The sequence below is a fragment of the Myotis lucifugus genome, unplaced genomic scaffold (assembly GCF_000147115.1).
Source record: "Myotis lucifugus unplaced genomic scaffold, Myoluc2.0 scaffold_177, whole genome shotgun sequence".
Lineage (NCBI taxonomy): Eukaryota > Metazoa > Chordata > Mammalia > Chiroptera > Vespertilionidae > Myotis > Myotis lucifugus.
This window is the reverse complement of record NW_005871225.1, coordinates 420,218-435,293: the sequence shown is the minus strand read 5'-3', so window position 1 is coordinate 435,293 and position 15,076 is coordinate 420,218. Positions and strand designations below refer to the sequence as shown.

At 33.8% G+C, this 15,076-nt stretch overlaps 1 protein-coding gene across 1 annotated transcript in view; it reads left to right on the top strand.

Annotated features, from left to right (window-relative positions):
- Positions 1 to 15,076, top strand: part of DACH1 (dachshund family transcription factor 1) — a gene marked incomplete at its 5' end in the record, with an annotated part of 423,490 nt that overhangs the window by 368,567 nt on the left and 39,847 nt on the right. Inside the window, 4 exons of the mRNA XM_014462295.2 lie at positions 429 to 547; positions 10,492 to 10,639; positions 13,569 to 13,712; positions 14,222 to 14,290. Coding sequence (XP_014317781.1) covers positions 429 to 547; positions 10,492 to 10,639; positions 13,569 to 13,712; positions 14,222 to 14,290 — 480 coding nt within the window. The remainder of the gene's footprint in view (positions 1 to 428; positions 548 to 10,491; positions 10,640 to 13,568; positions 13,713 to 14,221; positions 14,291 to 15,076) is intronic.

Below are 15,076 nucleotides of genomic sequence, written 5' to 3'. Positions count from 1 at the left end.
TAATTGAGAAAGAAACATACTAATATGCAAAGTATTTCTCTTATATGGAGCTCTAGAAAGATTCTATTGTCAATCCAAACAGAGCAAACTAAAATGAGATAATTGGGAAGGTGCCCATAAAGTCAGCCTGGATATATTATCACAACTATATATGAGATAATATTTGTTTTAAAAAGATTCTATGGCACTGTAAACTCAGTCTCATTAGAGACTGCATTTAAAAGGCTTATAAAGTTACTCATTAATGTTATCTTGTTGTATCTCCACAGCTTTTTCATTAAAGAAAATTCAGCAGAAAGCATTTTCTCCTGATAGCAGGAACCAATTTGCAATAAATGTTCTGGAAACCACTAGGGAAGCCATTACTGAGGTCTAATAAAAACAGACAAGCGTAACTTGTTCTATATTTTTGTTTCAATCACATACAGATGAGACCCCGCTTTCCACACCAACTGCAAGAGACAGCCTTGAGAAACTTTCTCTAACTGGGCATGGACAACCACTACCTCCCGGATTTCCGTCTCCTTTTCTGTTTCCTGATGGATTGTCTTCCTGACTAACATACAGGTAGGTCTTTTTGCAACCTGCGAGCAAGGAACATGAAAACCCAGTAGCAGAGTTTACAAAGTCATACTTCGACAGTTTAAGCTACTCGTGAGTTTGACTGAACCATGGTATTCAACTTTTTCCAGCAATTTAAGATTTTAAACTTGCTACACTAATCAAATTGGTTTAGAAATACACAAATATGTATGTTGAGCCTTAAAAAACACTTACATGAAAAATGACCTAGGTGTTTTAAAAATCACGTTGCCTAAGTGTTCTTGTTTTTGCTGACTAATGGGAAGAATTTAAATGTTTAAGTTTGCCTGATTTACTAAATGACGGCACACTAGTTCTAATAAATATTTAGTTATTTTTAAACTGTTGGACTTCCAGTGAGGAAATGATATGTTTAGTCACTTAAATACATCTAGTGTGAAGGAATCCAAAAACATCTCTTCTTTCATAAGTAAGTTTGTTTCAGTTAATAGGGTTTCTTCAAAGAATAGACTTCAAAAAGCCATACAAAACTTTCCACGGATTTCCTATGTAGTCCTCAGGATGTATATTTTATGTACAGTACATTATGAATCAAAAATACTTGCAGTTAACAATAACATAGAGCATGGAGCCAAGTAATAAGAGCGTGTGGGATAAAAGAAAGCATAATTTTCTTGCCCACACATGAAGTGATCATGTGGGCCCCAGATGGGGATTTTTGCCATCTATTTCTCCACATTTGGAGTAGCTAGTAGTATGAATGTGCTTGCAGATACTGTGCTGATAACATATTTTTTTCAATTTTTACCTTAGCACTCCATCCTTGGTGATATTTTTCTGTACACATTTCCTACCGTATTAAACTTTCTCCCAGTAGAAATGTAATTAATTTTATTTACCTCTCCAAGGATATAACAGAAGGCCTTTAATGGAACATATCTTCTCATATATTAATGTGGCATTTTTAATACTAATGTAATTAGAGTCTCCAGAACTGTATTCAACTTTAAGGTTTTATATCTCAGTAATTGAAATAAATCATCAATCTGCCCAAATTTAATCAAGGCCAAATAGTTGATTATATTTTAAGGTAAACATAATACTTTTTCTAAATTTGACTCATAGTAATTTTGCTATGAGATAGATTTTTACAATTTCTCTCTTTTGTTAAATTAAATGCTTTCAGAAAATATCCCTCAACATTTTTGAATTTGCATTGTGACAATAGGGAACAATTCATTTTTTTAAATGTATACAACTCTATATGAAGCAAACAAACAAACAAAAAGGAGGCATTTACTTAAAATCCTCCATCTAGTTGTATGTATTTTCACTAACTAAAAACTCTTTAACCAGGAAAGTGGTAATTTCATTTTAATTTTGGCAGAGAAAACATTTCTGTGTTTCTTCAGTGTAAAAGCAGCTTGCACACCTGGAGAGGGGGTTGCACGTGGCCTCCTCTGTTGTGTGGATACCACGTCTCTAGAAGAAATACTGTCAATTTGGAAATGTTCACCCATCCCAGCCCAGTGTTACCCAGACAAGAAATGTTATCTACATCGCCTCAAACTATAACTATTTCTTTAAAAAGAAAGAAAGAAAGGAAAACCCTAGTTTTACCATGTATACATTTAGACACTGTTTATTTTATAGAAGGCATCTCTAGATTGAATATACTCCTCTTTCTATGCTCCAGCCAGCCCCAAAGACATATTTTAGCAAGAGTTGATGATAGGATGATAGTGAAGGCAAGCTAAATGATTTCTAGTTCAAAATCATAGCAATCTGAGACTGATAATGTTAGAACCCCTACAATAAGAATACTGTATTATAAATAAATTATACATGTCGACTACAGTCTTACATATATGTAATGTGAATATAGATGTAGGTAGTCTATATGTATATATATATGTATTTAATATATATGCATATAGGCATACACAGGTATATATATATATATATATACACACACATGCAAATACACACACAAAATACATAGGTACATGTACACATATACACACATACATACACACTGAATTTATGATTAGTAATTGTTTTATAGAAGGTCATGGATGATAGTTCTTTTAATATTGCCACATTTATTGAGTTATAGTAATATCCTTAGAATAATATAGAATGTTTAAACAGTCATGATCCTGGCTTATTGGACATACAGTATAAATATTTTTGCTGTCCAAATTCTAATTTTGGTAATTACATTCTGCCTACCTCAATTTCCTCTGCAATTTCAATTACATGCAGTGTGTTCTCTTCTTTCTATTTCAAGACGGTCACCTTTTTGGTATGTTTAAAGCTCCATATTTCCTTTGGAGGTATTTTATCAGAATAGTAATGAAAAAGAATTGAGTTGAAAATGTTTAATTTTTCAAATCATACAATTTCATATCTAAAATTAAAGATTCATTATGCATATCTGCTATTGTAATTAAACCCAGGTTATATTTAAATTTAATGTACATGAACTCTGTTTTTTTCTTAGAATAAATGACCAAAAAACCCTTCAAAATAATATGTTTAAGGAGTAATTGTTCTAATATCCAATAATTTAATTTCTGATATTCTATAATTTAATAATTCTCAGTTTTAAAATTTATAATGGATACTATAGATGTTTCTTTCAGGACATGTTATAAAAATTGAATTTCTATAAATGTTATTTTTTGTGCTTTAAAAGAGGACCTGTAGAATAGTACTATATATTAGTATACTAATATTTTCAAATATATTATATATAGTATAGAAAAACACTATATCTACATTTTTGGTACCAGATTTTACCAACTCTGTTTTGAAACTTGAGTTTTTTGGAAATTAAAAGTAATAATGGGTAAAGATGTCTACAATAAAAGATAGTAATTTCAATTTAGTGAGAGGTATGATACATGCTAGATTTTGCTTTTGGGGGGTTTTAAAATTTTTATTTTATATGAAATTTTGTTTTTGTTTTTTAAATGTTGGCAGTCTGTCATATGGCTTTATTATCAAAATATATCTATAGAGAACTCCCTGTGAAATTTCAGGTGAGGAAACTAGAAATTTAGTGTCAACGTACTAGATGTGACACCTTCAAACATTAATTACCGTTTGAACACATTCAAAGGAGAATTTTACCAAGTATTTTTAGTCTGAGCTTTCATGTAATAATCATAGCTAGGATCTATTAGTACACAGACTTGGGAATAAATAATATACCTTATTAAAGTAATTATTTAAAGTAACTTATAAATGTTAAAATATCAATAGGTTAATAAATAAAGAGTAGAAATATAAAATAAGGGTAGAGAATATAAAATTTAGTTAGAGATGAGGCTGGCATTGAAATATATGCCATAAGGGAATATATGACAGGAGTTTGGTTCACTATAGTTTTTCCATATGGAAGAATTAAACAAAGAAGAAAGACTTAAAAATAATGTTAAAACCACAATAAATGGCTGTCCCAGATTGATTCACTATGGTTTCATAAATACACATAATCCAACTGTGGTATTTAAGAAGTATGCTCTACTTCTTGTTTGAGGTAAAAAAAAATGAAAAAGAATTTGTCTTAGTACTAAGACCAAAATACTCCAATCTCCCAGGCTTTACATTTTGATAACATGTGTGTATATTTCATACATTTTAAGAAATTAACTTTTTTCATTTCCATTGTTAATACATAATTGTAATTATAATAGGGTTAAACAAAATAATTAGGAGGAAACTTTTCAAAAAGATAAAACAACAAAATAGAGCTTTGGCTTCAAAATATGGGTAGGTTGAGATCAGATATGTTGTTCTTACACTATATCTTTTTCTCTTTAATCATAAGTATGCATTATATCTTCTCCCTTTTATTTCCATTACCATTTTGTAAAAAGAGATAATAAAAAAATTCCAGTAAAATGTATTGAATATTCTAAAGATGGTTTACTATGATGAAGAGAATAAAGCTCTTAAAAATCTGGAGTATATACCATATTTACTATTTTACATCATACTCTACTATACTCTTTCACTTCTGACATTTCTGGTCATCAAAAGTGTCTGGTAGTTTATCCCACATCAAGTAATTCTGCAACAATAGCTGAGTGCCCCACATTTTAATTCAATTCTGACACCACATACCTGGATAATCAATTCCACAAGACTGCCATTGCCCCCACTTCATATGCCGATTGCAAGTCTAGGTTGTAAATTGTGCTTCTGACCAACTGACCCACTCAGGTTCCTCACTAGCACAACTCAAGAACTCAGGAAAACATTTCACTTGCTAGTCCTATAGATAAAAGCCTAATATACTAAGTGTCCAGTCGTCTGGTGACCAGTCAACTATTCAACCAATCAAAGCATAATATGCTAATGATATGCTAAAGCCACTCAACCGTTCACTATGATGTTCACTGACCACCAGGGAGCAGACAGTTGACTAGTCGACCAGTTGCTATGACGTGCACTGACCACCAGGGGGCAGACACTCTGACCGGTAGGTTAGCTTGCTGCTGGGGTCTGGCTGATTGGGACTGAGTGAGATGGGCCAGACATGCCCTGGATTCATCCTGTGGTCCCTCCCTGGCTGGCCAACCTCCCATGTCCTTCCCCAGCCAGCCCTGATTGGCCCCGATCAGGACGGGGCAAAACAGGGTAGGACACACCCTGGCGCCCTCCTGCTGTCACTCTCTAGCCCTGATTGTGCACTGGTGGTGTCCCTTGGCTGGCCTGTGCCCTCTCTCAATCCGGGTCACCTAGGGCAGTGGTCAGCAAACTCATTAGTCAACAAAGCCAAATATCAACAGTACAATGATTGAAATTTCTTTTGAGAGCCAAATTTTTTAAACTTAAACTATATAGGTAGGTACATTGTTATTAACTTAATTAGGGTACTCCTAAGGCTTAGGAAGAGCCACACTCAAGGGGCCAAAGAGCCCCATGTGGCTCGTGAGCCACAGTTTGCCGACTACGGACCTAGAGGGATGTCAGAGAGCCAGTTTTGACCTGAACCCGCAGGCCACTCCCCTCAGGAGGGTGCCAGACGCAGGGCTCACTGTTGGTGGGTACTACTGTGCCAGCGCGAACCTCTTTAGCACTCACCTCTCCCGATCAGGACTGATTGGGACCCCACCCGTGCACGAATTCATGCACAGAGCCTCTAGTTTATTATAAGAGGATATTATTCAGGAACAGCCATATGCAAGTGAAACATGGGGCAAGATATATGAGGAGAAGCTCAGAGCTTCCATGACCTTTCTGGGTACACCACACACCCAGCATTTTCACTTATTGACCAACCTAGATGTTCTCACTTTTGAGATTTTATGGAGGTTTCACTTCCTATGAAAAATTGATTAAATCATTCATCACAGGTGACTAATTTACCCTCTAGCCCATCTGCTCTCCCTGGAGATCAGAAGGGTGAGGCTGAAAGTACCAACCCTCTAATCAAAGGGTGGGTTCCCTCACATCCAGTTTCTATTTTTAGGGACTTTCCAAGAGTGACCTTATTAACATAAACTCTGGTGTACTTGAAAGAGGCTTATTATGAATAACAAGACACTCACTTTACTTTTATTGCTCTTATCACTTAGGAAATTCCATCCAATGTAGGATTTCAGTGCCAGGATCAGCATAAGCACAGGATCAGTATATATATATATATATATATATATATATATATATATATATATAATCACAGTATCACAGTCAGTCTCTAGCTGATTATATACACTATTAGATGAATCTTCTTTTGTTGTTATTGTTAATTCTCACCTGAGGATATTTTTTCCATTGATTTTTAGATAGAGTGGAAGGGAGGTGGGATGGAGAGGTAAAGAGAGAGAGAGAAACACAGTTATTAGTTACCTCCTACATGTGCTCCCCAACAGGGGCCAGGTTTCTGACCTACAACCCAGATATGTGCTCTTGACTGGGAATTGAACCTGAGACCCTTTGTTGTACAGGTTGATGTTCTGACCATTGAGAACACTGGCCAGGGTTACATGAATCTTCTTTATAACCTTACACAGTGGATTTTGTTGCCATTCCCATTCTACAGATGAGAAAATGGAGGCAGATAAACTATTTGATTAAGGTCACTCAATGGTGGTGATATCTGAACTTAAACAATGGCTGACGAATTGCAAAGTCATGCAGATCATATGATGGTTTATATCTGGAAGTGCTTTTGATGGACAGTCCATCATTGATCCACTTGGAGCATAGTAACCATAACATTAAACCAAGTATAGCTATATCTTTTGTTACAAGAACTTCTGTGAAAAAATGAATCAGTCGTTACTCTTTTAATCATAATTTTTCTGTCTACAGAAGTTCTTGATCTAAAGAGACATTATTCCTTCCCATCCCAGGAAGAAACATGAAAAGGAATGATTAAGGTTAAATAAGCTGGGGAGTTCTGATCTAGGCTTAGCGAATTTACTAATTTGGGATCTTGGACAAGTCACCTGATCCTCCTGGGCCTGGGTTTTCTCATATGTAAGAGGTTTTAGTGAAAATGGGAGATTGCTAAAAACCCCAACTAGGTTATTTGCTCTCATTAGAAGATTTAACACATTATTGAGCACAAATTTTGCCAAAGGAGTTTCACTGACACTCAAGGAACCTTACTTATCATCCAATTCTGAAACAAAGTAGTCTAAAAACAAACATGGACCAAGAAAACTTTTTTTGTCTAGGATCTAACTAAGATATTAAGGAATGTTTCTTTCATATCAGTATCACTGTGGATACTCTTATACAAGCAGAGATTTGTGCTTTCTAGGCTATAATAAAAATAGTTATAACATTGCTAGATCAATTATAGTGCCTTTTTAAAAGAAATATGTAGAGACTCCTCCTATAAAAACTTATGAAAATAATTTAATTTACAAGATATATTATTTTAGAAAACAAAACTATTAGTGTGTTATGATAACCATTATGCCTCACTTATGGGAAAGAAATTTGAGGCTAAACAACTCTTGTCTCTTATAATTGCTGTGACATCGAGTAAGCTTAAAATGCATTTCTTTAGAATCGTCATTGTCCAACTTCAAGATCATGAAAATTGACCTCCCCTTGGAGGAAAATTCACATTTTAAACCAGTGTCTTTTACTGTAACTCACATGTCATCACAGAATGTTGCTCCATACTGCATGTCCACCTGAGACCCAGCACTTAGCATGACCTTTTGCACATGACCCCCCTGGACAATTTACAGAAGTTACACAAATCTGAAACTACCATTACCACTGAAAGTTAAAATGGCATCCTAATGATTGGTAGCTGTGATGAGCACTACTTGCTACAGCTTTTCCCAGCCCCCTGCTGCATTGAAGTTTAATCGGTTTTCTGTCTGTTTTGCAGCAGGGCTGTCATGGGCAATAACATAATTTTGCATATGCATCAGTTTGGCTCTAGTGCAGATTTTTGTTCACATTGGACTCCTACTGATGTGCACTGATTTAAAGTCTACAAATGAAACTTAATTTTATATAGCTTATGAGTAGTCCCTAGAGGGTATTGGATCCTAAAAGCTAATATTTTTCAGACATAATCAGCAGGAATAGGTAATGTATTACCATTAGCTACATTAGCAGCAAATATAACAAAAGGAAACAGTAAACATAAATGCTCTTAGCGACTTCATACTTTACAAGAAATATTAATACAAAATAACACAAATTAGGGTTGCAGTTTAATGTTATTCAACATGTTTATTCATAATGAGTGTTTCATATTTAAAGAACACCAAAATACTGTGTTTTATCAGCCAAGGACAGTAATAGTTTAATAGTAATCTATTTTAAACAGATAGTGATAACGCAACCAATCAACACATTAAGTGGTGCCAGCATTGGCATCTTGCTAAATAATCTCTAGACATTGCAGAGAGTACATCTTTCAAAGATAAGTCAACAAGAGCAATCAGAGCAGAAAATTAGAGTTTGGTATCTTAGAATTAAAATACAGCTAAACTAAAGTTTTAATTGGGGTGATCTGAAAGGGCACTTGATGCAATGATCTCTTTCATTTGTTACTAATTGTTTGTTCCTGATAAAGGAAAAAACACACACATATACAGGAATGTTGCTGAATTGAGTGAAGATGGCAGTTTCCTTAGCAGCTATGTTTTATTGTCAAAAACGAGTGTGGGGGAGGGGCAAACTGTCTCACAGAAATCCTTTAGCTTGTTTCATATCACAATAATTAATCCAGGGAATTCAGGGTCAGGTACAACAACCATGAAATAATTTCTACATGCTTGAAAAGAGGCTAGACATGGCTTATGGCAATGCTGCATTGGTCGGCAGAAGTTAAGGGAACATCTTTTTTGTGGTAACAAGTCAAGAGTTGCAATTTCTGATTCAAGCTGCTTATGTTGTCTACTGCAAAGGGGTCACATGGCAGAGTAGATCTACGAATGGATCAACTTCCATTTCCTATATAACTTCTGCTGCAAATGTCAGATTCTGATGTTCATGGACCAAGGCAAAATATCTTCTACTTCCAAATAGCTTTTTGTATTCCTGAGTTGCTAAAAATAGAAATTTTAGCTTTTATTTTTACTAACAATTTTGCTGATAATTTTCTAAAGCATCTTAGGAGAGAACATATGCAACATGCTTTGTGTATGTTTTACATATTCTCATAGCCTCATTTTCAAACATCTCAGAACATTATTAAATTAAAAATAGCATAAAGATTAAAAAATTAAAAAATAGCATACAGGGAATCAATAGATGACTCCATAATCAGTTGAATAAATAAACCCTGCCTTTACCATTTGCTCATGAATTGCTATCTTGTCAAATAATCCCCTACAAGTTATTCTTGATTTATTATGAGTATTTTAATGCTCTTTAGAAAATAATGCACTACGAAGCCACTAAGCTTTAGATTCCTTACATATATATCTCAAGAAAAAATACCAGTATTATAATTGTTATTCAGCAAATGTTCAAAATATACTATATTATAGGCTCTCTCTGGGTCCTAGGGGCATAGTCCCAAATGAGAGAAAATGTCCCTGCCTCTGAGAGCTTTCAGTGTAGTATGGGAGACGCAACATAAAGCAATAAACAAATATATGACAACATTACATAATAGATGCTATGGCCCTAACCGGTTTGGCTCAGTGGATAGAGCATCGGCCTGCAGACTCAAGGGTCCCAGGTTTGATTCCGGTCAAGGGCACGTACCTTGGTTGCGGGCACATCCCCAGTAGAGGGCGTGCAGGAGGCAGCTGATCGATGTTTTTCTCTCATCGATGTTTCTAACTCTCTATCCCTCTCCCTTCCTCTCTGTAAAAAATCAATAAAATATATTTAAAAAATAGATGCTATGAAGAATTTTGAGGAGGGACTAACAAGATATGTTTGGGTAGGTGGTAAGAGAAGGCCTTTCTTGGGTGGTGACTAAGCAAAAGTGAAATGAAATGAGGACATAAACCACAAAAATTGGAAGGAAAAGCATTCAGGAAGGGAACAGAAAGAGCAAAGTCCCTTGTGCAGAAACAAATTGGGAACCGTAAAGAAGCCCACTTTATCTAGTATAATTTTCGTAGAAAATGGTGGTGAAGAGCTCCCAGAGATAGGTGGGTGGTGCCAGGAACACTTGGGGTTGCAAAAACCATGTTCAGTCTAATGTTTAACTCAGTTCTTTTTTACACATGCTTATGTGCTGCCCTCATTTAGCGTTAGATTTAAATATTCTGATTAGAAGCAACTGAACTTGAATGCCGAAAGTATTTGCCTTCCTAAAATATTTTCATTAGATTTAGAAATGTTGTGCTTTAATTATAGTGCTTGTCCTAGTAAGTACAGAGTGAATGCACAAGAATGGAAGAATTTGACAAGAGGGTTCTTCTCTTTTGAAATGCTTTTAAGTAATGAATGAAATGTGCTTTGTACCAAAATATATCAATTCTCAATACTTTCTTTGTACAGGGGCTCTTGAAAGTTGCCATAGATAATGCCAGAGCTCAAGAAAAACAGGTCCAACTGGAAAAAACAGAGCTGAAGATGGATTTTTTAAGGGAACGAGAACTAAGGGAAACCCTTGAAAAACAGTTGGCTATGGAACAAAAAAATAGAGGTATTTTCAAACTTCCAAACATGTTTAACACTTTATGTAAAATATTTACAATAACAGTACTATGCTTGGTGATTTACTATACTATCAGACTATACTTTTTGTTTCTTACTTGTAGCTAAAGTTCAAAGCAAAACTGGAATCCTGGGCTCATGTATTTCTTAATCTCCAGTGTACATGGTTTCTCTACTGTTCATACCCCAAGATATTGAAATATATCCATTATATCATTAATCACATAATTTTTATTATGAGCTTAACAAATTTATAAATTTAAGATGCACAGCCATGAAGATACATTTTATATATATTCACACTTGCCTTTTGAAAAACTCGAGTTAAAATCATAAAGCTAAAAGAGAAAATACTGATTATTCAAGTGAAACAGATTTAGTAAGATATTTATCAAATGAAATTGAAGACTGATGGATGTCTGAACAAATGACCAAAGGTGAGTTGTATAATAAGGCTTCACTCAACAAGGTCAAGTACACATTAGAGTAGAAACCAATATGAGTGTTTATTGGGTAAAAATAATAATATTCTCAATCTGTTGCTTCTTTTAACACACTCTACAATGTATGTATACATAATTTTAAAGATCATTTATATTTGTGTGTTTATTTTATGTATGAGATTGAAGAATATTTTGTTTACAACCAACTTTCCCATTGCCTCAACAATAAGTTTCTCCTAAGTATTCTAGAAAGAGTGCTTCTTTTCTTTCATTTAATAAGTATCCATAACAAATACTATATATATTCTTCTTTTGGATATTTGACATTTAAAAATTAGTGTTCTGTTTGTTTTCAAAACTGACAGGACTTAGTATGTTTTTTCATCAGTTACTATGAAGCCACAGCTAGAGGATTCCTGGGATGAAGTTGATTTAGGAAATTGTCAACCCAATAGTACAGTTCTAAATAATGTGGCTTCATTAATATAATCAAAACAAGATAAACATTGGTAACAAGGTATGTTCTAAGTGCATAATGAAATTTGGTTGGAGTTCCTTATATGGGACCATATTCCATATGATAGCCATGTCTTGATTTTGTCTGCACCTGGAAAAGTCTTTCTTTTAAAATTTTTTTTACAAGACTTAAAGGCAGATACTTGAATTCCTAAATTAGCTTTTGGTTACTTGAGGGACCTTAAGAGTTTTATTGGTTCAAATCTGTTGGATTTATACTCTGTTTTACTTCTTTATCCACTAGAGGGCAAAAAATTTCACAGTTCATACCAAGAACTCCCATTTAATTAATTGTGAACAATAAATCAAAGGTAATAACTGTCAATAATTATCTCTTATGACTGTACCTATTGAAGCAATGTATTATTCTGAAGTGAGAACACGGCATTCCCATTTGGTTCAATCACACAGGAAGGAGACAGTGAGCGGCCAGTGGCAAGGTGATGGCTATTGAGTGTTTAGTGCCATGAGTGTGTACAATCCAAATAATAATTCAGAAGCTACTGTTTCTTTTCAAAGAGACTTATAAGCAATCATCTTTGGAAAGGGAAATAGTAGGACTGTGATTTTGTTAAGATAAGCATATAATTTTCATACTATTAAGTAAAGGAAATTAGCACATTTATTTGAAACCAGCTTTGTTTTTTTCTATACGACGGTAGCCAATGTACACTTTCTGTGAATATATGATACCAGCAACAATAAACTCAACAAGATAATGGTCTGACCTCTTAACAATATTAAAAATTATACAAATGGGATATATGGACACTAGAAGTTGTAACTAAAATTCTTTCTTGAGGCATATTACCCTACTTTATATACTGACTCAACACTGTGTTACAGAATTTTTTTTAAATCTGTAGTAAGAAATCAAATAGCACACTTAGGATGATTGCTCCTTATTACTAACAGAAGGATTTTCTCATACAGATTCTGTCACATTAAATCCACAATATTTAACAGCCATAAAAAAAGTATTTCAAAGAAAAACATTTGTATGCTTCCCATATGCTGATTGCTTACTTTATGTACATACTGTAAAAAAAATCATACTGAAAATACAGCTGACATCCATGTTATGAAGAGCATTCATTTGTCATTATTTATTGATTACATATTGCAATACAAATATTTAAATTCTCCAGTAGAAAAAAATGTATCATAATCAACTTTTTGTATCATAATCTACTTTCTTATACCATGGCACATTATTGTTAGCAGTAGCATAATTAGCAATGAGGTTTTATTCCCCACCAAATGCCTGAAGAATAAAAGTATAACTTTCTTGAAATGTGTTATAGTGTATATACATTTGCTATGAGGTAATTATTAATAATTATTATTATAATAGCTTCATCCAAAATATTTCTGCTTATATATGTTAACAGTAATTAAAAATATGTAGCTCCTCATATAAAATAATATTGTATTTCCTAAAATTTCAAGATAGAAAAAAAATTCAAGATAGAATTATTAAAAGTTTAGCTGGTGTAACATTGTTTTATAAAAAGGGAAATATGCCATTTACTACTCAAAATTGGTGCTTTATAAATAGGAGGCATACTTATACATGTTTGTGCTATTCTAAACCACTCTGCACTATTCTGATTCAAGGGCAGAGACTAAGCCCAAACATTCCTTTAATTAGGCTTCCTTTATCAGTGAATTCAAATATTTACTAAAATTAGTTTCCCATTAAATCTGTCTCTAAAAATGATAATTAAAGCCATTCTTACATTGTAATATAGTTCAAGGCTAAGTAAAAAATTGGCCTCCTTGGACATTTTACTGGGATTTATTTTAAGGTTGCATTTTTCCACTTCCTCTGCATAGGTAGACTCAATCCAGTGGAGGGGAAAAGAGTATTATAAGAAAGGTAGATCATTTATAAGTTTGATAAATGTTTAATTTAATACTGTAAAAATTTAAGTAAAAATAATGTGGACTCTTTTCTAGCCATAGTTCAAAAGAGGCTAAAGAAGGAGAAGAAGGCAAAGAGAAAATTGCAGGAAGCACTTGAATTTGAGACCAAACGGCGTGAGCAAGCGGAACAAACACTGAAACAGGCAGCTTCAACAGATAGTCTCAGGGTCTTAAACGGTAAGAGGTGCATTTCTATGTGTTGCTAACTAACTTTCATTTTTCAATAGACAATTTAGACAAGTGTTTGTGGTTTTGTCTATATTTAGGTCCTGTCATTCATTTAATTGTGCTCCTAGCACAATTTAATTGTGGTGTGAAGAATAGTCACATGTGTTGAGGGAAATGTATTATTTCATAGGTGCTTCCATTGTTTTGTTACTTAACTCCAGCATCTGGGACCTGGCATTGCCTCTCTGTTTAACCAAATCTGTCTCTACTGAAACATGATAAAATAGTAACCTGAGAACTCCCCAACCCCCATCCAGTTTATGAACAAATTTGTGTTATTTATCAATTCAAACAAATCTTTTGATAATTCTTATGGTTATAGTCTCTGTTCCACCTTTAAAAGATGACATCTATTTAGATAATTTTAATTTAGCACCAGAGTAAGAGGTCACTCTTTTTTTTAAAGGACAATATTATCAAATGAAATGTGTGTCACTCTTACCTTTCTGTGCTTCTAGACTCGCTGACCCCAGAGATAGAAGCTGACCGCACTGGCGGCAGAACAGATGCTGAAAGGACAATACAAGGTAGGAATTTGCAAAAGGCTATAAATCTAGATCTTGCTGTATGAGTTTTTCCTCAGCTTTAGCCTGCTATTCAAGCATGTAGCCTACCATCTGGGCCACATCAAAACAAGTTCAAACAAGGTCAAGTTCATCTTGCTTGTTTATATGAGTGAATTCATTTTGTGCTGATAGATTTTCTTTAAATTAACAGGTCATTTCTGTTTATACAGTGCAATTAAAAAGGAATAATTAATTTTAAACAATGTATGATTTCATCTTAGACACAGTAAATGTGTTTTTATTGAATGCTTGAAGCCCAATCTAATGCAGGAAGGATTTATGTTCTATTCTATATATAAATAAAATCAAGAGTTAATCGAATAGGGAGTGCTAATCATTTGAAAATGTCTTCTCATTTTGTGATAGTTACTGTCAGGCACACACAAAATAGTCTAGTTGAATATTAACAATAAATAAGATTGTTTAATCCTGTGTGGATTTTTCAAATGTTCTGTATGCCATTATAGCCATTTTAATAAAACAAATCTGCTGAGCAAAATCATCAATAGAATACTAAAGGAAGTTGTATTATACACTCAGAGGAGCTAAATATATATATTGCCAAGATCACTCTATGAGGAAAGGACAAAATTTGAAGGTAGCATCTATATTCTAATATCTATTCTATACAGGAAACTCAATCTAACTTCATGAATACAGAACAGTGAAAAAGAGCATTTATTTTCTATTTTAAATGAAGATGATTCTTCAAAGCAAAGCCCAAAATGATTAATTGCTATAATCCTC